The 27,861-nt window shown below is 40.0% G+C and overlaps 1 protein-coding gene across 1 annotated transcript in view; it reads left to right on the top strand.

The window, feature by feature from the left end:
• Positions 1 to 27,561, top strand: part of morgue (modifier of rpr and grim, ubiquitously expressed) — a 51,719-nt gene extending 24,158 nt beyond the window's left edge. The window contains exons 5-7 of the mRNA XM_067145220.2: positions 3,103 to 3,212; positions 21,996 to 22,309; positions 27,322 to 27,561. Coding sequence (XP_067001321.2) covers positions 3,103 to 3,212; positions 21,996 to 22,309; positions 27,322 to 27,438 — 541 coding nt within the window. The 3' untranslated portion in view covers positions 27,439 to 27,561. The remainder of the gene's footprint in view (positions 1 to 3,102; positions 3,213 to 21,995; positions 22,310 to 27,321) is intronic.
• Positions 27,562 to 27,861: the final 300 nt, after the last annotated feature.

Below are 27,861 nucleotides of genomic sequence, written 5' to 3'. Positions count from 1 at the left end.
TGGACGTTCAGTTCTACCTTGCGACTGTACATTTGGAGGTGTCAGAAGGTTAATATGACAAAATAACAGAATATGTCATGTAGGGGTGTCCATTATAAATAGAACAACAAAAGTCCTATAATACAGTAGAACCTCAATAATTCAAAATCGGTTAATTCTAAATGCTGCCTAATTCGAAGTATCTCTCGTTCCCGGAAACACGAGGTACGGTTTTTCACGTTATTTAAAATGTTTAATTCAAAAGATGGATAATTCGTAATTCAAAGACCAGTGTCGGTCCCAGTATTGCAATTCAGACTTTTAATTCAAAACTGTCCTTCATTTTGTTAAAAATAATATCTTACAGTGTAATTTGAGTTAAAAATTCTCCGCGTCACGATAGAACGCATCTTCTAGAACATGTAGGGGTGTCATTCCGGACTTTGACTTTGGCATGCCTACAGCGTGCTTTGGTGAAATAATAGTTTTTTTGTTTTCTTGTAGTTACTCATTTTAAGTTTTAGTGTGCAGTTATAAACTTCAAAGTTATTATATTTTATTAATACTGTGTTTTAGTTTATTGCTACGGTATTTTAGTTTAGGGCATGTGTGTTCCTTTTTGTGTTGCGATGTGGCTAAGCGTCAGTGTTCTTCCAAGACACTGAGCGAGAAGATGAAAATTGTAAGGGAGGTCGACAAAGGACAAAACACGGAAACTGAAATAGCTAAAGGCTTGGGAATTCCTGTGTCCACGCTTTCAACGCTTTTGAAAAATCGAGAGAGCATAGAAGCTCAAGAAATTCAAGGTGTGAATACAGCAAAGCAAATGCGCATTCGAGGAGCTAAAAACTCTGATTTGGAAGTGGAACTGATGGAGTGGTTATGGCGTGTTTGAGCGAACAATATCCCTGTTGATGGCGAGATTGTTAAGGGAAAAGTGAATGAACTGGCGCTGAAGATGGGGATTGAGTTTCATTGTTCAAACGGGTGGCTTCTGCGTTTTAAGGAACAGCACAATATCACGTGGGTGGCAGCCAGTGTGCGGAGAAGCAGAATCAGTGTACACTAGCTATGCAGACAGTTGGCAAGAAAGCGTGGCTCACATAATCAATTCATATGCACCAAACAGTATCTTCAGTGCCAATGAGATTGCATTGTTTTTTAATGCCGAGTCCAAATGGACTTTCGGTTTTAAAGGAGAGAAGTGCCATGGCAGGGAAGTCTTACAAGGATAGGGTCACAGTCCTGTGTTGCAATGCAGACGGAAGCGGGAGTCTTCCTCCCCTCGTCGTACGCAAGTTCAAGAAGCATTGATGTTTTAAAGGCATCAGGCACTTTCCGTGCAATTACAAGTCATCTAAAAATTCCTGGATGATGGGCAAAATTTTTGAGGAGTGAGTGGCTGGTGTGCCTTGAGGGCAAAATGGCACGCCAGGACAGAAAAGTACTTCTGTTATTGGATCAGTGCACTGCAAACAAACATAATTTAATTTTAAAACGTGTGATTCTTCTTTTTCTGCCCGCCAACACTACGAGCTACTTGCAGCCCCTAGATTAAGGTATACTTTCATCTTTGAAACGTGCCTACAGAAAGCGACTGGTGCGTTACTTTCTCCATGAAACTACTAGAAATATTCTGGCGGGAGAAATACGCAAGTGGAACGTGATTGTTGCAGTGCGGAGTGTGACGGTTGCCAGGGACGCTATTCCTTCATTGACAGTCAAGAACTGCTACGTCAAGTGTAGTTTTGGTTTGTTAAATAAAGCAGAAGAAGACAATGAAGATGAATGGGAAGAGTTAATGGCAAATGTCCGATGTATAACTTTCGCCGAATACATCGCCATAGACCCTGCGGAGACTACTTCAGAAAAGAGGGATCCCGCCATGATGATCGGCTGTGATCATATTATGACGCCAGAGGGAGATGCAGCTATAGCTGATGTTGAACGCGACAAAGTTACGGCGCAGGCGGCAATTATTCCGTCAAAAAATTATGTACTCGCCACTCTAGCCATGGTTGATTCTGTGATAAGTGCAAGTGATGGTGACGACACTACAGTTAAAGCTATGGCCGATATGGAGCAGTTCATAGCTAGTTTTTATTTAAAAAATGAAGCAACCTCTCATACATTCTTTCTTTAAAGGCAATAAGCCTAGTGTGTGACAGAAAAACCCTACTGGACCATTAAACATTTGCAAACTTTTCAGGTACTGTACAAGGTTATTTATTATTCTAGATATTTGTGTAACATATATGTCTGGGTTTTTTAAAGTTTATATTGTTGGTGTCACGTGTTTCCAATTTGGACAGTCTTGTTGGCTCCCCTGTGCAAGTGCTTTATACTGTACTCAAATTGCGTCGTGCGTTTACATTAACTCACTCTTTGAATCATGTTTTATTTTTTCTGGGTGTGAGGTTACGTTTGATAGTGTATGGCATTATCCAAGAGCATTATTTCAATAAATGCACCTTGGAAACATTTCGGAAATACATTTTTTCCCCGTGGCATTTGACAGGTGTAAATGTGAACCAAGGTGATTGCATGCATTAAAGGATCTTAGAATATTTTGTGATGCAGCAAGGGTTGGCATTTCTGAATTTCGAGCTGGCAGTGGTTAATTTGAAATCACATAATTCAAATTCCGATTTGAGCTTCGCAGTGACTTCGAATTAACAAGGTTTTACTGTACTGCCTTGCAGAACTCTGCTCTTAATCATTACAGGATCAGATAGTTGATTTTGCTCATTGTGAATTGTAAGTTACTTCTCCTTGAGGTTGCATTGTATAAATGTGGCATTTTTACATTGTTGTTTATTTCTTCTGATCAGTAAACCTGGGAGGTTTTTTTTTTTCCCTCACTATAAAACTAAACATAAGCCTTTATTGCATGTTTAACAGCTATTACATCTGGGCAGTGGTACATCATATTCTATTTTAAAATATTTTTGACATGAATATGTCTTACGGCTTTGTGTAATGTAACGCAACAAAATGTGTGATGAAAGATATATTCATGATCATTAGCTTCATGCGAAGGAAAAAAAAAAAAAAAAGAATTGTTTATTAGATTTCAGTAATGGGGCTCTTTTCATCATACGTTGTGTTTTATTTTCCTCCTAGAATTGACAGCTGCCCATGCAAGATGTGCTTACAGCAGATGGCTTTACAGTCACAGCCCCCAGGAGAAGAAAATTCTTGGAGAAGAAATCGGCTTAGAAATGAATTGAAAAGTGAGTAGTAGTAGTAGTTGTTTTGTTTTGCATTGTATGCATGTGAAATGTAGGTGTGATAACACTGATAATGCATTTCAATTATTTTTTCTGCTACAAGGGAATATATTACTGATTCTTGTTAACCAAAGTGCCCTGAATGCATATCTGTGTTCAGATTTTCTGTATCACGTCAGCTTTTTTTTTTTTTTTTTTTTTTTTTTATAATTTTGAAAAGAAAATAGAAAAACATCAAAATTGGCAATAAAAAGATCATATAATTCAATAAGACAATATACCTGAGATGACTGCTTAGGTATTGAAGTATGTAGAATCAAAGTCTATATCCAGATTTTTCTCTATCATGCCCTGCTTTATGCAGTTTTCAGAAATAAGTACAAAAAACTTCAAAATTTTGAGCAATAATTTCAATAACGTCTAATTAGATATATTATTTCTTTAAACGTGTTTTAACATCACAATATAAAATTTGAATGTATAAAATTAACTATGAAACATTGAATTATATTAATAAAAAGTACTTACAGTCAGCCATTCAGTGTTCAATTATTTGGTCGAAATGTTACACCGTTTAGATGCCCTGCTATGACTTTGAGATGTACTCCTGTTCAAGCATCAGCAATAATCAGCTAACATTGCTTCATTCCACTTGCCCTAGTATCTTATTTCCATTTTTTGAATATCTTAATGAAATCTTTCTCCCTGCTCCTCACTCATTGCAACAATATGGTTGTGTAGAAAATGAAGTTTGACACTCGTGTTACAACTTGGCGATTTTAAGTTAGCTAACGTTTCTTCGTCAATTTCCTTGTAATTTTCAGATTTCTTATTACCTAGGAAGTTTTCTGTCAAACTTTTAAATGAATGCAGTGGAGGTTTTTGTTGTTGTTTGATTCATTGACGATTGAAAATTTTGATCCTTCATTAGGTTGCCTATCTATGGTCCGTCAAATACACAAGCTTTAATTTTTGCTCACCCTTTTTTTATCCCCCAGATATTTCAGTTTGAAATAAACAAAAGAACAACATATTTTCTGAACACTTACCTGTGCTGGGTATAGGACTCACTAAATGGATGCATAATTAAGGCTTATACCTGCCAGTTTCAAGGAGTGGCATTCACACTGTTCCGTGGTATTCTGTGGAACGCAGAGATGAAAGAAGGTGAGTGTTTCAATGGCTCTATCTAGGATAGTCAAAGATTACTGTATTTACTGTAGCGTATTTGACCCCCTTTTCCCCCCCACTTTTACAGCCAAAATTAGTAAAGAGGGGTCCAATACGCAATAACCTCAAAATTTTGTGCAGTGAACACATGACTTGTAGGCTATAAAGAGCTATAAATTGTACGTTTAAACATTCTATACTATTATAAAACAAACTTAGAATGAAGTTATACTGGCCACTTTTGTCAGAAGACAGTATTTCTAAACATAAAAACACAAATGGTGAACACGACTTTTAGACTAACGGTATATATAAAAGTCCGTTTTAGTTACTCATATCACGTCATTCGTTACATTTCATTAATTCCTCTGCTGAGGTTGACGTCAGGAAGGGCTTACGGCCGTAAAAGCTCGCTACGAAGATTCATCTCACTTCATACTTGACCCCGTAGAAAAAAGGGATAAGGGTATCGTGTTATCATATAATTAAATATTGATACAAAAGAACTTAATGGCCAGTTATTTGTTTCTGTCAATTCAGCAGTAGGCCTACCGCACAGTAAACCTGACCACTACTTTCATTTGAATTATCGCCTTGCGCCGCCAATTTCCCTAACCTGCTACCGGCGTGTCGGTCATCTTCACTGCCATCTCGTCAGTCGCGTCAGCCATGCTTCATTCTCTTTGAGCCATGCACTGCAATCGAGAGCATAGGAAGTCCCATCTTTTTTAACCTTTTAAAAAAATCATTTCGTTCCCGACTATAGCTTTTTTTTTTTTTTTTTTTTTGCTAGGGGCTTTACGTCGCACCGACACAGATAGGTCTTATGGCGACGATGGGATAGGAAAGGCTTAGGAGTTGGAAGGAAGCGGCCATGGCCTTAATTCCAGCATTTGCCTGGTGTGAAAATGGGAAACCACGGAAAACCATTTTCAGGGCTGCCGATAGTAGGATTCGAACCTACTATCTCCCAGATGCAAGCTCACAGCCGCGCGCCTCTACGCGCACTGCCAACTCGCCCGGTACTATAGAGTCTAAACAGTGTGAATCTATTCCCAAATGGTTTCTGGAAATGGTCCCTGATATTCCCTGTTGTTGTATATGTAGCAGAAGCCACTCCTTCCGAATAAAGCCGTGCTTTAGAAGGCATACCAAACCATCAGCTGATAACTAGTGTATGTTACGAGTTGTACTTTCGAATGTAACATAGTAACTGGAAACTTCTTTAGATAACTGCGGCTGCTGAAACATAGACCCTTATTTTTAAGTACATTTCATGCTTGTTCTCTACATTTGTCACATCAGGATTTTATAAACAGTTGTCCATCAGATAAAACAGACCACATTGTTTAGGTTAGGTATATTATCGCCCTGATAGTGCCAAAAATTCCTCGACGGAAAGAATAAAAATAAATAACATGAAAATATACCACATTTGTGGATATCTACAGGTGTGGCGGAAATCGTTTTATTAATTTTGTACATTCGTTGTCTCTTTTTTATTAACACATACCCTAGTGTGTTTTGTTTGGAGTCTCCGAAAATCTTTTAAAGTACGTGGGAACATTAAATTATTATTATTATTATTATTATTATTATTATTATTATTATTATTATTATTATTATTTGTTAGGTACGTTGGTGAATAAAACAATCGTTTTAGTTGGATAGCTTTTATCACGTGTTAAACTTACTTCTCTCCAAATATATACCTATATTGGCCCGAATTACGAGATATTAAATGACCACTTTTTTAATGATCTCGCCTGCTGTATAAATAGCAACAACCACGAATATTTCTCAACTAAAGTAAACTCGTTTCCTCATCCCGAGGTGGTGCAGCTCTTTTTTAGACACATCCCCACTGGAGGGAAGTTACATGTACCGCTTTTACCGCCTATCAACCTTCCTGCCATTCGTAAATCTCGGGCAGTACGGTACCGGGAATTGGTCAGACTCCCGAGAACAGCAACTAATTGTGCTAACCATTACGCTGGTGGACATTATTAACTAAAAACGCAGATAGCATGACTGATGCATGCTTGCAATGTATGGGTCAGACACGAAGCTAGGCCTATTCACCTATTTGTGCGACGTCGTCAGAGCTGCAGTAGATCTTCGCTGCAGAGGCGGATATTTCTTAACTATGAAACACAGATGTACCGCATGGATTCGACGTGTTTTCATTGAGTAGGTTGAACGGAAGGAACTATTCACAAATTAGTGTGATGTCATCGGAGCTGCAATAAGACTTGTACCCGCTTCGAAACAGAAGCGTTGTTCTTCTCTGATGAATTACATTGGGGGGGGGGGGTCTTATATGCGAGGTTTTTTTTTCATTTTCTTTGTCTCGAAAAGCCAGGGGGGGGGTCTCATTCGCGAGGGGGTCTCATACACAAGCAAATACGGTAATTTAAAACTTTAAAAGAAAGGTTATATTTCTTTTAAGATATAAAATTTTAGCAAACAACAAGATTTCAGGTACAGAGGTAGTTTTGTACAAAATAGAAAAGCAGAAAAACCAAGAATAGGTAAGTTACGATTTGAGCTTCAAGCTCATAATTTACAAAGATCCCAACATCACTAATGTTGCGTTTAGTTAGATAAGCAAGGTGACAAATCTCCCAATCAGTTTCACTGGATATTCAAAATCACAATTTTGAAGAGCACTTAGTTCCAAAGGTTACAAGATAGCGTCTTCCAAAGGCACCCATCAAAATCACACAAATATCTATTACATTACAAAAGAGCCTCCATAAATAGCAACAACCACGAATATTTCTCAACTAAAGTAAACTCATTTCCTCATCCCGAGGTGGTGCAGCTCTTTTTAGACACACCCCCACTGGAGGGGAGTTACATGTACCGCTTTTACCGCCTATCAACCTTCCTGCCATTCGTAAATAGATTCCACCAAGGAGACTGCGCTCCCAAACACTAACTGCCTACTCAAGGCAACTTTTACCGTTTACACTAGAGATTAGAGCGTCTATGCTCAATGAAATTACACTTTCAGGCCTCTCTAGGCAAAACCTACAATTTACAAAACCATATTGGCAGTATTTTCAGTTTACATGAAAGAAATACTACAGGGTTATTGAGTACCCATTCTACTGGGCCTGTGTGGAAAAGTACAGGTTACATTTACTGGCCCAAAAATCAAAATGTATGGAGGCTGAAACTTGCGCTCCTTGAAATCAAAGATTAAAACCCAACTTGGGCTAGTGGCCCGATGATGCAGAGGCTAATCCCACTCTACTGAGGTGACTAGATGGACAAATTAAGTTACAATTTACCAGCGAAACGGTTACAAAATCATAGTCACCTCAAGATCAGTTGAAGGGGAACTCGGGAGGGTAATGCACTTTCTATCACCGGTTTTCAGTTTAAGTACTTATGACTTACCTGAACTTTTGCATGTGAAGAAAGAGAAGTTTACATGTTAGGAAATTGACTGTTACCTAGTTAAAGGTAGGAACCTTCCCCTCGAGTCGGCTTGCGGAGATAACTACTGAGTTAGAAACTGGTGGCCATTACCTTATCTGAAGTGCTGCCTGCCGAAGAATGAGGCCCCCGCCTCCTCTCTTAACACACACGCACTAGACAAGTTAACTCGAAAAGGCATCAGCTTTTATACCCGAGAGGAAGGTTCGAGAAGGTTCTGGGCTAAAATCAGACACGCCCCCTTATTTTTATTGGACAGTCGAAAAGTTACAAGAAGCCTATGATTGGCAGAAAAATAAATACACAAACTTCTCTGTTGGTTGAGATCCTAAGTTGGCGGGATAAGTAAGAAGTGTTGCAACCCTTAAAGTATCAAAAACATGGAAGATCAGTTCAGTTCAAGAAACCTATGAACACAAAATTTCTTTAAATTTTAGTTATTCCACCTTGCACCAGAGTGCATGACATCAGTTCTTAAATAGAGACATCTATGGAGAAAAGTCAAACTTCTTGAAATAGTTGTTACAAACTGTGATACACCCCAAAAAACAAAAGAAATCCAGTCAGTTCAGGAAACCTTAAAATAACGCATTTCTCTATCACTTTAGTGGTGACATCTTTTGGTCAACGTCCCAACTTCTTGCACTAGTTGTTTCAATTTTTGTGTGCTAGGTAGCGTTCTTGAAGGCGCTTCATTTAAATGGACGGAGTTGAGGTGTACTTCCCGGTACACATACAAATGTAGAGATGAATTCAGTTTTTTTTGAGTGTCCTTGCAATATTAAGCAAGAAAAAATAATTATAGGATACTTTGTTCATAATTTTTAATTTCAGTTTTTTTTGTAAGATTTTAGTGATTCCATTATGTGAAAATCACCAGCGTTATCACATACGTACATTTAGTACATGTTGAAAAGATGTTAAGTACAGAACAAAAATGGCCAACCGGACACCAGTGGGATCCGAACCCACAACCTCCCGTTTTCGCGTCGGTTGCTCTACCAATTGAGCTATGGTGGCCTAGGCCATCTTTGTTCTGTTGGAAAGGATCTAAGCTACAGGTCTGGCACTACTGCCATCACACTGTAGAGTGCGTTTAAGTCTCTCGTTGAGTGCCAAGTCAATGAATATTGAATTTTCACGACTGCATTCTTAGAGAATTCTCGGCTATATTTTCAGAGCCTGTTTACAGACTGAGCTCACGTGACCCCACCACTCGTGTGTCCAACGCCACCGTGAAGCTCTTAAGGCAATCTTCAATTCCAAAAGAGGGGGCTAAACATCTGTCCCCGGGTGATGCAGTGCCATCTAGATTATATGGACTGTCTAAGATCCATAAAAAAGATATTCCCCTCAGACCTATTGTTAGTGCGATACGTTCTCCTACGTATGCTCTGGCTAAATACCTAAGCAAATTGCTTCAGCCACACATAGGCCGTACTGAATCATACGTCAGGGACTCTTGGTATTTCGTCAACAAGCTGTCAACCATAACCCTTCAACCTAATGCACTTTTGGTGAGTTTCGATGTGGAGTCCTTGTTCGCTGAAGTGCCAATTGACTCGGTCATGTCTCTCATTGAATACCTGTTCCCTGAGGACATTACCAAGCTATTTTACCACTGCATGACGTCCAGCTATTTCTTGTGGGCTGGGAATTTTTACGAACAGACGGGCGGAGTGGCTATGGGAAGTCCACTATCGCCTGTAGTGGCTAATTTCTTTATGGAGCATTTTGAGGAGGAGGCTATTGCTTCGGCGCCCATCAAGCCTATGATATGGTAGAGGTATGTTGATGATGCATTTGTGGTCAGGACAGAAGGTCCTGAGAAACTTCATCTATTCCTAAACCACCTAAATCAGCAACATCCGTTGATAAAATTCAGTATGGAGATGGAGTCGGACGGATGCCTTCCTTTCTTGCATGTTCTAGTGAGAAGGAAACCGGACGGCTCCCTACGACGCACCGTCTATTGTAAGCCTACCCACACAAATCACTACCTTAATGCAGATTCTCACCACCATCCAGCACAAAAACAAGGCATTCTCACTACACTTGCCAAGAGGGCAAGACGAATCTGTGAGCCATCACATATCCAGGTGGAGATGGACACTCTTAAAGTCGCGTTCAGGGGTAATGGTTATAGCGATCTGCAGATTCATAGAGCCCTACATCCCAGAGAAACGACCGAGCAAAGCTCACAGAAGGAAGAAGTGAAAGGAACTGCCTACTTGCCTTACATTCACAACAGCACAGATCGAATTGCCAGGGTCCTCCACAAACACAATATAAAAACCGTGTTCAGCACCGCCACTAAAATTGCTCACATTCTGAGTAAAACCAAGGACAAATTGTCCCCACTTTTATATCCTTGGGTATACGAAATTCCCTGTACTTGCGGTAAGGTATACATCGACCAAACATGCCAGTCCATTGGTACCCGTATCAAAGAACATAAACGTAATATTCGTCTCAACCAACGAGACGAATCGGCCATGTCTCTATCGTCAGGTCATGATGTCATGTTCCAAGATGCTTAAGCTCTTACCCACACTAGACACTACAGGTCCAGGATTATACGGGAAGCTGTGGAAGTACGTGGAAATCCTAACAATTTCAACAGGGACACTGGCTATCAATTAAGTAATACCTGGTTGCCAGCCATTAAGAATTTACGTAGGTAGTTCCCTTCCCGGTCCCTTCACTATTGTTATTTCGTCTCAGTGTTTTCCAAATTCGTACGTTCCTCGTCGCCAGATGTTTCATTCCAGGCTTGTGTCTATGCCATACACCTGTGAATGTCGTGTGTTACGCAAACACGTTATGTGAACCGCTTAGACTGATTGTGATGGTTCGACCAGGTTCCGCTTCGAATGCTAGCTTTGCCACATCCTGGGGGCCACCTGGTGGTAAATGAAGTACCGTTTTCCACTTCTATTATAACGTTCCAAATTTAAAGTGTCATTGTTTTACGAAGCCTTTCTCGTGGACAGTCGAGATTTCTTCTGAGGACACAGGGCACAGTTCCCTGCGAAACGTTCAGAATTTCACCTTATTTTCTTGACACGGCATAAGCCCAAAAGCTTATACAGTATCATGGCTCATGCAGGGTGTTTGGATTTGTGTCTGAGTTTAAAAAATATGACTAAAATTTATTAGGATCAACCTATTCAATACAAATAATATTTTTTAAACTGATGTACATTTCAATACGAACCAGACGTGAAATTTGTAACGTTCGTGTCTGAGCCACATCGAAAGTTTTATTTAGTCACATAACTGGGGAAATGGAAAAGTGCTCAGTCTCTCAGTATGATAATCATGTCATCACTCATCATTTCCAGCATTTGCACTCTGAAAATTCTTCGATGTTTGCAATCGTTTTCTGCGCAGCCACCAGTTTGTAGGATGGAACTTCAAATCCATATGCAGGATTCTCCTCATCGACTGTTCAGACGTGGTGCAGCATTGTGACAAGGGTGATGAACGTTCAGGGCCGTTCTGAAATGCTTTTCTCACTGTTTTAATATTCTCAGGAGTACTGGTGGTTCTTGACCTTCCTCTTGATTTCTGTTTAGATGCCCATGTTGGCCCACATTGAAATGTTGCCAGAATCTTTGCTGTGTAATGGTTACAGAGACAACTGTCTTAAAGAATGTCTCCACAGCAAACACCAGATGCATAGCATTCCAAGGCTCCATCACAAATAAAATGGCATGGAGAGTGAAGGTCATCCTCTCCTCCCCTGTCTGCACATGACTTTCTTAGCCAAGGCTACAGCCAGTGTAAAAGCATCAGATCTTTTTGCCAGACCCTATGTAACATTGGACAAACATAAGTTTCTATGATAATACAAGTTATTAAACCAAAGTTTCATACGACACCTCATTTTAAAACTAACTTGTTGTGATTCATGTTACATTAATGTCCCTAGGCTGTAATAATACCTGCTACATGCTGAAACGAATGTCCATGTGAATTAACAATTCTAGGCATGTTGAATACTTGGCATCATGCATAGTATATTTCGCCTGGACATAAAGGCCACTTCCAGTTGTCAGCTTGCTCCATTGTGCTTACACAGTGTATCTCAAATCCTTGGCCCTTATCTCTGTTGGGTCGGGTGTGAAGTGAGATTAATCTTCGCAGTGAGTTTTTATGACCAGATGCCCTTCCTGATATCAACGTCGTTAGAGGAATTAATGAGATGAAATGAATGACATGATATATGATAATAGGAAGAGAGAAGGTGAATCCTGGTGCTGCCACTTAGCCTACTCCTGTCGAATAGCACCAATGGTTCTTTCAAGGCTTAATGCTCCCTTCCAATGAACTAATTGTTTCATGCCAGCCCTCTGGTAGCTCCTTTCGGTACTTCCAGGAAGTAGCTGGTGACTCAGACGACCTGGAATCCCCAGCCGGCCTGTGGGGTGAGGCCGGCCTTTCTGTGTATTGTTCTCGGCGGCCGACTTACCTGTGAGTTCCTTGGGGATTCAATGGGAATGTTCTGCCTGTAGGACACCGTGAAATTTTCTGGATCAAATAACGCGAGCTATAAAAAGGGAGGCTAGCCGCGGACAGTCAGTGTTGGACTCGGAGTCAGTGTGGGACTCACAGTCAGAGTTGTTCTCTGTGGGGGGGGCGGGGGGTGTCATTGTGACATTCAGCAAGTTGGGGTTCGGTGGCTGGGCTGAGGGCGACATGTGTTGGCTGTTGCTAGTGTCCCACTGAGGTCTGAACCAGGAGCTGTTGTGGTATCGGAGAGACCAGTGTGTAGGTGAATATGGCAGAATGAAAGACTGTACTGTGTGTTTGTGTAATTCTGTGGACTGAGGATCGCCGTGAGCCAGCAAGGAAACTCGTGAGTGTGAGGATAAATGGTCCTTTGTTAATGTTCGCTGTTGTATCATCCTGCTGTTGAATACTGTTGAGCTGTTTAGTTGTTCATTGCATGGGACTGTGTGAAGTACATCTGTGGAGCCGAACCAACGAACAGTCAACGTGTGTCGAGTGGCCTGAAGCCTTTTTTTCAGATCCAGCTCTCTAGACACAGCTGCTGAATGAGGTGACTGGACTTTGGGAAAGTGAAAGTAAGGATTAAGCATTCGCAGGTATAGCAACTGCTGGGGCACCTGCAACGTCGTAAAAAGAGGGACTTGTGAATAGACTTGTAATTAGTAAGTGTAGCCATTCATGGTTAATTAAAATTTTGTATATATATATTATATATATATGTGTGTGTGTGTGTGTGGCATTTATTGGGTCATCCTCAAACTGGGGTAATGACATGAAACAGACGGGAGTTTTTTCGTTAACAAATTGGTGTCAGAAGTTAGAATAGACCCCATGTGCGGTACATCATTGCAATCAGCGTGAATCTGCGGACAAGATACTGTAGGTGTCGACCTCAATCAGAGAAATTCCAGAACATCAGTTTATAGTGAATGCACACTCATCTAAAGCTTTTTTGTTCATCTTTTGTTAATTACTGGATGCCAGTTGAGACCAGAGGCCACATGAAAGTGGAGCCGCAGTTAAATGCGCTCTTCGATATGATGGAGAAGGAGATGGAAGAAAATCAAAAGAAGATGGTGGAGAAGGTGGAAGACAATTGAAAGAAGATAAAAGAAGGCCAGAAAATGGCGGGGAAGCTGGAAGAAGGCCAGGAAAGGATAGTTGAAAGCCAAAAGCGGGTGATAAAGAAAATAAAAGACTACCAAGAGAAGACAAGAAGATAGTCAGAAGAAGATGGGAGATGACCAGAAAAGGACAGAAGAAGCTGGAAGACGACCGAAAGAAGGCTGAAGACGACTATAATAAAATATACTTCATACTATATTTCAATGCCTTTGCTGGCAGGACCTAGTGTTTACAGTGCGCTACGTCTTCTGGTATGGGCTAGAGCAATTTTGTTACTTTCACTGATCTGTCTCTGTCTTATCCTTGGCTTTGACAATATGAAAGTGACTGAGGTATGAGCGATGCTAGTAATGCCATTCCTTCTGCAGCCAGTCCCTGCTATGAATGGTGTGAAAATGTTGCTCATAGGGTCTGTTGGTGCATTTCAGTGGGCTTGGCAGACTGATATGTAATAGCAACTTCTGGCTCAGTGTGGAAAGCAACAAGGAAACTGCCTCACTCCTCATTTTCCTAGTATGCCCCTTCAGTGATGCCTAGGCCATCTATGACAGATGATGGCAGAGCTGTTGAGGATCCAACCAGCCTTAGGGCTGAAGACTGAACACACATACTATACTTGATGTTATTGATAGGAAACCACCAAAAAGAATAGAAATTGAATACAGGACTGGAGGAGGTTTATTCAGTCTCGGTAGACTTCGAGCCATGACCAAAAATCCACTACATCCATCATTGAACTTCAGTATGCTGACGGCGGTGTTCTTCTTGCAAACACAGAACAAGATTTACAAGCAATCTTAAATGCATTTGATGAAGCGTATACAAGTATTGGTCTAAACCTTAACATCCGGAAGATGCAGACCTTTCACCAGCCTGCACCCAACTCCACCTCTGTATGTCCTACAGTTGCAGTCCAAGGCAAAGTTCTGAAGAACATAGAACATTTCCCATACCTTGGCAGCCATCTCTCAGCAAATGCAAATATTGATCATGAGGTTAAAAACCGCCTCAAATGTGCTGGTATGGCTTTTGGTCGTCTTCGGGTAAGGGTCATTGATAATCATAGTATCAGCATTCAGACCAAGCTTTGTGTACAAAGCTGCTGTTGTACCATCTCTTGCATATGGATGCAAAATGTGGACTACCTACAGAAGTTGCATTCGATGCATGGAAAACTGCCATCAACTTTGCCTGAGAAGGGTCCAGTGGGTGATATGGCAAGATCGACGCACTAACATCAGTGTTCTGGAAGAAGCTAACTCCACTAGCATTGAGGCAATGATTATCAAGCACCGACTCCGCTGGACAGGCCACATCGTTCACATGCCTGAATATTGTCTCCCAAAACAAATTATGTACTCCCAGCTATATCTAAGGCTTATGAGGTGCAGTAACTGCACGTTTACATTACAATCGGTCTACGGCCGTATGGGGTTCTACATTTGAACTGAGAAACATAGTTCCTGTTTACATCTTAAGGAGTTATTTATATGTTTCCACCTCATAGGCCTTAGATATAGAAGAATTTTGCCATACTCAAATTTTATTCAGCAATATTCACGATTATTTTAAGATCACACTACAGTTTATGAACTGTAGTTGAATTAAGGTGTAAAAATGTTTTAAAACACAAGATATTTTATTATTGTAAATCACTCACCAAATTTATTGAGCTTACTGCTGTACGTCCACAGGGACATGAATCAACTTGAGAACTGTTATTCAGCAGTCTGTATATGTTTGACTCTCAAGTCTTTAACTTGTTCAATAAGGTTTTATTATCTGTCATTGTTTTAATGTAGATTTCATAGGGTTTTTATATCACGTACAATTCAATATCTATCATGAGTTTTATTTGCCTATTTTCGGATTTCTTTTTGCAGCTGAGGATGGTGCAGAAATGCATCGAAACTAGTAATGAATATAATTTGAATGTTGTAATTACATCTATAAACAACATTATTATTGTATTGAATAGGTGGACATTAAAAGTTTATTCATTGTAATCCATAATGTATGATCCAGTATGTCCTATGTGTGGCTGAAGCAATTTGCTTAGCTATTTAGCCATAGCATATGTAGGAGAACTTATCGCACTAGCAGTAGGTCTGAGTGGAACGTCTTCTTTATGGATCTTAGGAAGTCCATATAATCTAGGTGGCACTGCGTCCCCTGGGGACAGATGTTTAGCCTCCTCTTTTGGGATTTAAGATAGCCTTAAGAGCTTCACGGTGGCGTTGGACACACGAGTGGTAGGGTCACGTGAGCTCAGTCTGTAAACAGGCTCTGACAATATAACCGAGATCTTATTCTTATGCTCGTCAGTGTCCATAACCACCGTCGCATTACAGTTATCAGCCGAGAGAATGGTTAGTTCAGAATCATGTTCGAGTTCCTTCACGAGCTCTCCTCTCGTCTCTTGTTAAATTGGGCACGGGTACAACAGCGGACTTTATGATTCTCACACATTCCCGTCTTAACTGCTCAGCCTCATCCGTAGGTAGTTTGTGGATGGCTGCCTCAACGGAAGTAATTATCTCCTCAGTGGGAATTTTAGAGGGAGCCACAGCAAAATTAAGTCCCCTAGATAGAACTGCTGTTTGGTTTTTGTCCAAGGATTTCTTGTAAAGATCGACAACAATTTTACTAGCATCCGGGTTCGTACGAGAGACTGGCTGTTTCTGAGCTAGTCGCAAGAACTTAAGATTTCTGTCTGAGCGACACCTGGTTGAATAATGTAGATGTTGATTCCCATAGCGAACCTAAAATATTTGTCCTGAATGAGTAAATTTATAATACCAATATGGACATTATAAATTTTCCAGCTAACTCATTCTTGGTTGCCTGCGTTTCGCCCTCGTGTGCTAAGTTAGGCTCGTCAGTTGGGACTTAGCTCACCACCCAAGACGCAAGGCTAGTGCATACCGTGGAGGCCACTGCATAGGCTATTTGAAGCCACCAGCAGTGCCAATGCACTATGAGAGCTATGTCTCATTTCCAAAAATAGATGCCTGCCTGGCCATCAAATAACGTAGATGTTGATTCCCATAGGGAACCTAAAATATTTGTCCTGAATGAGTAAATTTATAATACCAATATAATGGTCCGTTATTGGACATTTCGAAAGACAGCCAGAGAGAGTGTTGCTTAACAGCAGGTGTAAACGAAACAACTCTTGGGAGACTAAGTCCAGTTCCTTTCGAGTGTAATGCACTCTCTTGATCACAAGAGCCTTGCTAACGCGTTGATATATTCTCCTGGCCTTCATAGTTTTTAACGTGTGCTTCAGCTTCACACACTTGGGAATGATATTATAGTCCCGGCATCTCAGCAGAAAGAAGAATAGATTTCTTCCTCCTTAATTTGCTGAATTTTGAAGCCTTCTTAAAAGTATCCTTCCCATAGAGGTTTTTAATGTTGCCATTGATGCTTTAACGGCCCGTGCTTATAGACATGATACAGGCTTTATGCCGTGTCAAGAAAATAAGGTGAAATTCTTTACTTTTCGCAGAGAACTTCGCTCTGCGTCTTCAGAAGAAAATATCGACTGTCCGCAAGAAAGGCTTCTCAAACAGTGAGGTGTTGTCTTAGAAGCGGAAGTGGTACGTTTATTCCTCACCAGATGGCTTGTAACCGTACAACAGGGTTGCAGATTCCATTCAGTATTTATTATTATTATTATTATTATTATTATTATTATTATTATTATTATTAACCCGATTCATGAGATTTTATATTCTGTTTCTCATCGTTTAGACTGTAATAATTAGGTATCACGTATATTATTGTATTTAATCATAGGTTAAGTGTAATTTGTTCGTAATTATTCTGTATTGTAGTAAGTGAGATTTGTTGGTTTCATATAGTCATGCTGAGGCTTGTAACTCTGGCCAGATGAGCTGGCATAGTATTTTGCAATCGAGGCTATGTTTAACTGAGAATGTTATGTGCAGGTAGGTTTTCCGGTGACTCATGCAGCATAGTCAACTGTAATCCGCTTGGGTACGCTTATACGACACATGACTGATGACATCAGTGCGTGGGCACGTGATTACGACCAAGTGTCAGTATTCGCCAGCTACAGTATGTTGAGGTAAAAGGGATGACCAGGGAGTAGGGATATGAGTAGTCATCACGAGGTTATAACAGTCGAGGCAACGGTGGTGAGACATATCAGATCATATGTATCAGTCAGATGTATCAAATGGAAGAAGTGGTCGTAGAGTGATGGTCAGAGCTAAGAGTTGTGTTTGAAGAGGTCTTGTAATAATCGAGGAGGTCTACAAGTGGTGGTTGTATCCGAGCAGAGACGGGTACTATGCTGATAAAGAAACATCATCTTCTTGTGAGGATGGACTTCACAAAATGTTTCAATAATATTTTCCAATTTCTTATAATATATTGAGTGGACGTAACTACATTGGAACTTACTACACGCGTACGTGGTATGTAGGTCGACTTCTGGTTACATAAGAAGATAACAGCAGACAGCTCCCGACTTCAGCTCATAGGTTTTTCCAGGAATTTTCAAGTTCAACAGCGGTGTATGCAGACATCAGGTAATTAAATCATCAGACATGTTATGCAGTAATAACATGAAGAAGAATGTAATCAGCGGCGATATCACATTTCACTTCAAGTTCATGCCAATAGCTTTCTTTGTTTAGATTTAATTATCTTTTAAAATATTACCGCAAATCTCACTATATATATTTTTTTGTTAAATTAAAAGACGTCAATGCTTGTTCATTGTGACGTAAATTATAGTCATAAACTCAGTTTTATTTTAATTATAATAAGTGATTCCAGTTCCATGTACAATCCTCAGTTGTGGAAATACAACCGTAATCTTCTATTGTCCTGATCCATATCCCTGTATATTGCCAGATATGTGAGTTTATCACCTCACGCCTTGAGATAATTGATATAAGACTTATGCTCTACCAAATTTTGTTGTTTTTTTTCTTAAAAAGCAACTGGCGCTCAAACAAATGTTATGTATATTGTGTGAAAGAGATGAAGGTATTAGAGTAGTGGTTGGAGTAGCTACAGGCACAACGGACGCGGTGCAGTGCTAGCGTTCGAAGCGGAAGCTGACGGAACCATCAGAATCGGTTTCAGAGGGTCACATAACATAACAGGTGTGCACACATATGAACGTATGACATTGGCACAAACCTGGAATGAAACATCTGGTGGTGAGGAACACACCAAAATGAAATAACAGTAGTGGAGAGAAAGGGAAGGGAACTACCTACGTAAATCCTTAATGGCTAGCAACCATGTATTAATTGATAGTCAGTGTTCCTGTTGAAATTGTTAGGATTTCTACGTTTTTTCACAGCTTCCTGTGTAATCCTGGACCTGTAGTGTCCAGTGTGGGTAAGAGCTCGAGCATCTTAGAACACATCATGACCCAGTGATAGAGCTTGCTCAGCTATTATTCACGTTTCAATAAATACAATTATGGACTATTATACAATATTAGCCTGATATAAATCTACTGTAGTTGAAGCAAGTATCAGCGCGTGGTAGGGTAGGCCTAATTGCACATTCACTGCTTCTGAAATAAGCAGAAAATACTGTTACGGGTATTCTTCTTGTAAAATTAAAAGTAGGTGCATTATTATTTGGGGAGAAAGTTTCAAAATAAAAATAAATTACATTTACCTCTTGTTACTTGTTTCCACTGATTCCATAACTCCTTACGTTTTCACTGCTTTAATTTGTAGCATTATGTGAGACACGCTATTGCCGCTATTCCTGGTTTCCTGTACCCACACCAACACCTCGTTATCTAATTCAGAATATTTACCTGTTTGCGGTCCTCAAAAAGATGTAATATTTTTTGCGACCGTTAGTTTTTCCAGTTGTTTTTGCCAATATCTGATCATGTTTGGTTGAACAGCGAATTCACAGACGGCGTCCCGCATGCCATTCGTATTGGCAAACAAACATTTAGTTTAAAAGAAGCAGAATAACTTTTACACTTACTGGTATTATCATTACCACTCATAGTACAAAGGGCACTAGGAAAGTTTTGCAATACGCAAAAGTGGTTGGCTGGATACCCCTCTCATGGTGAGGGATGAAAAGAGGGGTGAAAACCGGTCTAGAAGACAACAAGGCACGACCTTCACGCCAGTTGTTACCAAGCAGTGGGATTGAAAGCAAGTTAAGATGTCATTGTGGTCTAAAGGTGAATACCGCGCAATTATACGCTACAATTTTGCTCATGGATTAACTGTTGACCAGTGCCTGGAGGAAATGACTCCTGTGCTGGGGAAAGGCTGTCCACATCGGACAACAATTTTCCGCTGGTACAAAGAGTTCCAGAGGGGAAATTTTGGGGTTGAAGACGATCCTCGTTCTGGGCGACCGTCTGAATAAGTGACTAGGAAAACATTGAAGCTGTGATGAAAATGTTGCAGCAAGAGAGTTGGTTGACATATCGGCAGGTAGAAGAGACCCTCTACATCCCTGCACCAGCTATTCATTCATTTCTACCCAGCCATCTCCATGTTAGAAAGGTTTGTTCCCTTTGGGTGGCCCCATTCACTTTCAGAGGAACAAAGGGCACATCGATTGAAATGGTGCCGAAAAATGCTAAAGCAGTTTGAAAATGGGACTTTGCGTAACGTCAATAGCATCGTTACAGGTGACAAAACTTGGCTTTATTATTACAATGTTCCAACAAAATCCCAGAACAAGGTGTGGCTGTTTGAAGATGAGGTCAGTGAAGAAAAGGATGATTGCAGTAACTTATTCTTCACTAAATGGGGCATCCTGACTGGGGTTGTACTAGAAATACAAAGGACAGTTACTGCGAAGTGGTACAGTGAGACTTGTCTGCCTCAGGTCACCCAGGCTCTCAAGCAGCTCCGTCCAAGGTCACGGCTCAACAATTGGCTCTTGCGTCACGACAATGTTCCAGCACATCGTGCTAATGTAACAATGGATTTTCTTGCCAGATCAGGGTTGACTGTGCTTGATCACCCTCCATACAGTCCTGATCTTGCCCCATGTGACTTCACATTCTTCCCAGAAGTGAAGATGAAGTTGAAAGGGCGGCGTTTTGCATCCGACGAGGAGCTTCTGGCAGTATGGGATCAAGAGTGTGAAAATGTAACTGAAGAATAGTGGCAGAGTTGGTTCAGCGACTGGTTTCGACATATGGAGAAGTGTATTGAGTGTGGTGGAAATTATTTTGGAAAAGTCTAAAGCATTCACTCACATTGCAAAACTTTCCTAGTGCCCTTTGTAGTACACAGCTAATTCCAACTAATTTCCCTGACTACCAGTGGGTTACTGTGAACGACCTCTGCCTGGTAAAGCATATTGATGAAGGCAAGAGTGAGAAGGATGGCTCAAGGTGACTTGGGGCTTGGAAAGCAGCCTTGGGGCAGGGGTTTCAGAGTACTTTTTGTAACAGCGGCTAGCCACATCTCTCCCGGTTATGAAAGGATACAGTTTCTTAAACTGTCACCCACAAAGTAACTGCAATTCGTACCATACATTACTGATATTTATTGCAAGAATATCCATGGAATACTGTATTGAAAATAGCAATAAGCTGGTCATTTCCCATTGTACAATTCCTAGTAAAAGGAACTCTGTAGTAAAAACGCATCATTTGTTACCTGTACTTCGGGTCTAATATGCGAGGCAATAGTGTTTCTTTTTTTCTAGCCAGAAACATGGGGCTGGGTCTGATATGCGATGGTGTTTCATATGCAAGTAAATACGGTAACTTTGTTGGCTTCTGCAAAGAAAATTTGCGAGATATATCTATTTCTGAAGCTTGTGTGATATATTTTGATCTATTGCAAACATAATGGCATTACATATCAAGGTTGAAGAACGAAAGGGTTAAAACTGAAAAGCATTGTTGAGATTCTACCATCATTGTATAGCTTACTTCGACCTCCACAACTTCCGAAAGGGTTACAATACAAAATTCTAATGTATTCATGCCAGGAGGCACTTCTAACGGTTTTCAGTGTTCTGACATTAGTAACTTTGCTTAATCCAAAAGGGTTACATTTTGAGTTGTAACCCTTTTCTGGATTATAAGAAATTATGTAAGTAGCCGGGCTGAGTGGCTGAAGCAGTTGTGGCGCTGGCTTTCTGATCCCAGCTTGGCAGGTTCAATGCTGGCTCAGTCTGGTGGTATTTGAAAGGGCTCAGATATTTCAGCCTCGTGTCGGTAGTTTTACTGGGACGTAACTCATGCGGGGCTAAATTCCGGCACCTTGATGTCTCCGGAAACCGTGAAATGTAGTTATCGGGATGTAAAAATAGGTAACATTATTAAATTATGTAAGAATTTTCATAAAAATTGTGTGACAAGTGTATTTTTGGGAGGAACAACCATGGATGTTTAATTATTGTAATCCTTTCGTTCTCGACCATTGATATACTTCAGAATTACAAAATTTAAATATGTCCCACTTTTCATGGAGTGACCCAACAAGTAACTGTATATGGTATAGTTTTACCTAACCTTTACTGTAGTCACTGTTTTGTTTACAGGTCTTCGCACTGATCCACCAGAAGGTATTGAGGCTGCCCCTCTGGATCCAAAGTGTTGTCACTGGCAAGCTAGTATTACAGGCCCTGTGGGAAGCCCATATGAAGGTGGACTGTTTTTTCTCTATTTGCAAGTACCATACAGTTATCCAATGTGTCCTCCCATTGTACGATTTCTCACTCGCATTTTTCATCCGAACGTGTCTCGTCATGGAGATGTTGGTATAGACTCAATTCAGCACAACTGGAGTCTAGCTCTAACCATCAGCAAAGTGCTCATCTCGGTACAAAGTCTTCTCACTGATCCTTACTGTCAGGTATTGTATATATTCAATTTTTATATTCTGTTGGAATAGATCTTTATACTGAATTTAAAAAAAATTTATTATGTAATTTTGTCATTTGGTGGAAATTCCGATGAAGGATGTAGACTATTCAGAAATTGTCTAGAATTTGACTGCTTAGTTATATTTCAATTTTATCTGAATTGCTGGAGCTCATCTGCTGTTCTGTAACAGTATTTAGAGTACATTAGAAGTCCGCTATAGCGAGTATGGCACGGACTCCGTTATAATGGCAGTTTTTCCCTGTCCTCAGGATATGGCAGATGCATCACTGATATCAGGAGTGAGTTTAAATTTTCTTGCATCTAGTTAGATTTTGGAAAGGCTGTCCCCATGTAAATTTATAGCGAGCAGGTTATCATTTCTCTACTGGCGCTTGATATATGTTCTCATGATACATAAACTACCAGGGGGAAAAAAAATTAAACAAAACATGTATCATCCTCAAGGACTATTGTTCAGTTTTACCATGGTATAATATGTGCATACTGAAGGGTTGTTGTGATAGTGATTCATTTGTCGTGCACATCAGCGATCAGGTGGCGCTCAGGAGGCCTGTGGGAAGCTGGATGGACGTATCGACTGATTGTTACACTGGTTGGGCACAGTGTATTGGTGATGTGTCGCTGTTCTCAGCAGTGATCTGTGGAACATTCCCACACTCGTAGACCAGACTCCAGACGTCCGCGTAGTACAGACTCGTGTCAAGATCGACGCGTTGTGCAAGCAGCGGTGGCTGACCGAACATCATCCAGGAATGAAATCTGGTCACATGTTGCACCTGCTTTGTCACCAAGGATCATTGGGAACTGTCTGCTTACAGCAGGATTACAATCATGTGTGCCTCTGGCCAGGTTATCACAGGCATCACGACACTGCCATGCACGGCTACTCTGGTGTCGTGAAAGAGCCTACTGGGAGAGGGGAATGGCGCTCTGTCGTCTTCAGTGACGAGAGTAGGTTCTGTCTGTATGCAAGTCACCTTGTTCTTGAGGATGTTGCATGTCTTTTTTTTCTTCCGACAATGTGTATGGTTAAATTAGGTTAGGTGATGCTGTTTGACTAGAAAAACTGAAAAGTTTGTCATGGAAGCCTCTGGAGTGATACATTTTTCAGAATTGAATTGAACATGTGTGTTCATGTAGTATCGGAATTTGAAAAATAACTAACAAGTACGCTGTAGTGTGGTTATCAGCTGCAAAAATGCAAGTTTTGAACAAACCGTTATTTGCCATTCATATATTTTATAATCTTTGTGTATCTTTGTAAATTTTATGAAAAGTCAGATGTAACGACAATCTGCTATAGTGTGTAACTTTTGACATTATGAATTCTCGCTGTAACAGACTTCTACTCTAATTGAAATTAAATATAATAGCCTATCCTAATTAAATAGCCACTGAATTGAATCATATGAGATTAAGTAACCAGTCATAGTGTCAATTAACCACTTTTCCCAGTATTGACCAGATTTTTGTTTAGTTTCAAAGTGGAAAATATGTACATGAAAATCTAGTAAATGTCAGTAGGTCATATTCATAGAATAAGTGGGCCTACTAATATTCATCATTATCATTATACAGTTCCAGTTTCCCGGGTACTGTTAATGAGCCTCTTCCACTTCTTCCTGTCCATAGACAACTTGTCATGGGGAACATCATCCACTGTCCATCCTCCGGTAACTAGATCAACCTTGATCATGTCCATCCATCAGGTTTTAGGTCTTCTTGCAGGTCTTTTTCCCTCCGCCTGTCTTTCCAAATATATTCTGGCTGTTCTTGTATGCTCCATTCTCATCACATGCCCGTACCACCGTAGTCTGGATGTGCTGATTCGGTCTAATAGGGATGTCTTTATTCCGGCTTTTTTCCTCACCTCTTCATTTCTTATCTTGTCCATCTTGGTCTTCTGGATGGTGGATCTAAGAAATTTCATCTCCGATGCTTGCAGTCTTGATGAATGTCTTTTTTTGTGAGGGTGCACGCTTCAATTCCATAGGTTAATATTGGTATGAAATAGCTGTTAAACATCATCAGTTTGGTTGGTTTTGAAATCATGTCATCCCATAAAAGTGTTCTTACTTGTTGGCAGAATTCTGATCCCTTTTGCTCTCTGTTTGTAATTTCCTTTCTGACCAAATTATCACTGGAGATTACACTTCTAAGGTAAGGAAAACTGTCCACACACCCTAGCTGGTGGTCTCCTAGTTTTACACTTGCTGGACCCCCTTCTCTGTTGACTGCCATCACCACTGTCTTGGTCTCGCTGATGTTGAGGTTATATTCCTGGAACTGGGATTTCCATACATTGAGTCTGGTCTGTACTTCCTCTTCTGTTTCACCTAACGTTTCCTTGACGTTCATTATATTGTCCATAACAGTGATAAACATTAGTGGGGGCAGTGCACTTCCTTGCTGAACTCCACTCTTGGTCTCAAACCATGATGATCGACCTTCCCCAATTTGTACACAGCTAGTACAGTCTTTGTACAACATGTGAATTTTCCGTACCAGTCCTTCAGGCACATTTCTTTTCCTCAGACACTTCCAGATCTTATCTCTTATAACACTATCATAGTCCTATTTTTTTTATATCTAGGAATACAATGACCAGGTTCTTGCCTTTCTCCCAATACTTTTCCATCAGCATGTGGGTACAGTGAAGTGTAGCGAATATTTGTCATGTGGTACGGTAGCCTAAATCTGGATTAAGAACATAATCGTATGAAATTGACTAGTGTGGTGCATATTTCTGTGGCTTGGTTCTAAAAGGGCCAATGTCATTTTTTATCGAAATTGAGTTATTAACTGATACAATCGCGTTTTATCCTGGCTCGCAATATGTTAAAAGGGCCAATGTCTCTGTTAAGTATTAAACGAACAGTTACCGTTTAATTAAATAAGCCCTTGCCATTAATGTTAATTACCAATAAAGATTAGAGACCTGGCAATTTTTAAAGAATACGATAGAAAAAATTAGCGTTTAATAAGGTGACTTCCACAAAGAAAGTATAAAGTTATTTAAAGTTAGTTGTTGAAAAAAATAATTGGAAAACTATAAGCAAAACTTCAAATGCTCATAGCTCAAAAACAGGTTTTTTGACATTGGCCCTTTTATAACCAAGCCACAGATTTGTCTTGAGGTAGATTGGTTGTGGATACAGAAAATGTCGTGAAATTCCTTACTAATGAAGATAAAATTGAAATCTGTTACAAAGTGAATTGGGGTCCGCATCTCTAAGCGCGCAGACGTTGCAAATGTTGAACTCGTACCTTCGAGTTTCGACTCTATCACTTGACTGGATCGAAGTTCATTCGAATTGGCGGCCAATGTCATTCATCCTGGTCGCACAAAGTCAAGTGTAACGTCCAATTCAGTGTTGAGTGTGGCCAGAAAATAATGTTTAACCCTTAGCACCTACACAACGGGCCATGCCCGACAACGAGAATATCCCGCATAGATCCTATGTCGGGCAATGCCCGACACGATTTTCTTCCCTATATAGCTCCTTTGTCGGGTTACGCGTGCATGAATTACAGCTACAGTAAGCTACTGCAATCCTTCGATGACAATTTGAAACCATGTATAGCTATAATCTCTTTGAAATCAGGCTTTGCGTGCATTCTTTGAAGACCATGTGAGTTTGTAAACAAACATTGCTCAGCAACATGGCGTCGTTTGAGCTATATGAGAAAGAAATAGCCAGACTTTTAGGTGAATGTGACGTTGATTTCAGTGATAGTGAGAGAGATTTTCAATTACGTGGTGAGGAAGATATTACGGAACAAGATTGTGTTGATGAGTTGAGTGATGAAAATTGCGATAATGAGCAAATTATGCTAAATGGCAATGCTGGTACATCTGCTAATGGCTGGAGGAAATACGGTGACACTGACTTGGACTTCAAAAGTTCATTCACAGGTACGTCAGGTTATAAACCACCGCAAGGTTGAATGAACTTTACTTTTTCCAATTATTATTCATGACTGACGAGTTGTCGGAAATTGTGTGCGAGACTAACCGGTATGCTAGTGTAAACATTCAAAAGGTTACGCCCCTCACACGTGAGTTTATTAGAAGGTCGTGGATAGATGTTACTCTTCCTGAATTCAAAGCATTTTTAGGTGTAATCCTAAATATAGCAATGAACAATAAGCCTAAATTACGACGTGAGACTGTGTTTTTCAGCAATACTTGCAGAAAAAAGCCTGGATTACATCCCGGCGAGTGTTTTGGGAAGTTTCACACAATGCACTAATACAGAAAAAAGTGGCTGTCTGAGATATTTTCAGGATGAAAATGCTGAACATTGCATTTTAATACTATATTGTACTGGTATTATATTTATTTTGTGTTTGCTTTAGTTGATTTTTATAAATATGCTGTCAATATGTTTGTGCTGTCTGTTGTCCCTCTGCAAGCAGATTCTTAAATGGAGCTGGAGAGGCAGGAGTGTTCAGAAGAAAAGGAGGGATGAGGGTTAATAACCCACTGCTCCGAAATAAGACTTCTACTAACATTTGTTTTAAAAATGTGATCTGCAATACTATTTTGATATTTTTATTGGTCCCCGTGCATGTTTTCATACCTCCAATTCGGGTCTCAGAAATCTTTTAACCTAAAGGGCAAATTCTACCATGTCCAAAGAAGGAATTTAGATGCAAAAATGATGAATTTTCGCAATTTGTAAGTAATTATTAAATGCAAATATATTTGTTTGGTGTTTTCACACTTTTCAGTGCACTTATTTTATAAGCCCCAGCGGAAAATGTTTTTATATTTGTTCTCTCAGGTTTTTCACATCTTTTAATACTTTCCTATTAGCTTTAGAAAAATAGTTTTCCCCGTACCCGCAGATACATGACGTAAAAAGCCCTCATGTAAAAAAAAAAATTGTAGTGTTTACATATCCCTGTTGGATATCTACTTGTGAATTGGGTACTCTTTCCTCTTAATATTTGACTATGTTGCTCTCTTCATTTCAGGTGTGCATGGAGCCAGGTGCTGGAAAGTTGTATCTTAGTGATCGTCAAGCATTTGAAGATGTTGCAAGAGCGTGGACATGGCGTTATGCAATGCATGATGTAGTCAGCCCCTTGTGAATAAGCTACACCTATGAAGTATACGTCAACAGTACCTATATTATTATACTGTGTAAATAATGTAAATTCTGTGAAATGTGTCTTATACATTACTGCAATAAATGTTCCAAGTCATAATCATTACTCTATGTTAATTGGCTTTCCAAATTTGTTCTACAGTACACCAGAGTTAGGATGCTAAGTAATTATTTTTAAGAATGGAAAACTTATGTCCTAAAATATCAGGAATTTATGAAAAGATTCCATTTGAGTAGGAGAGAATATAATTGCCATTCTTTTTTTTTGCTAACTTTCTAAATTAATCTATAGTTTCATCATAAGGAAACAGGTTGAAACAAAAATGGCAACACTGTCATGTTTAAGAAACTGAGGGAATGTGGATGAAAGTTTGGTTTCATAAATTATCATACAGGGTGATAGCAC

This window comes from Anabrus simplex, chromosome 4, assembly GCF_040414725.1.
Source record: "Anabrus simplex isolate iqAnaSimp1 chromosome 4, ASM4041472v1, whole genome shotgun sequence".
Classification (NCBI taxonomy): domain Eukaryota; kingdom Metazoa; phylum Arthropoda; class Insecta; order Orthoptera; family Tettigoniidae; genus Anabrus; species Anabrus simplex.
The sequence above is the reverse complement of the archived record's forward strand: the minus strand, read 5'-3'. Positions and strand labels throughout refer to the sequence as shown.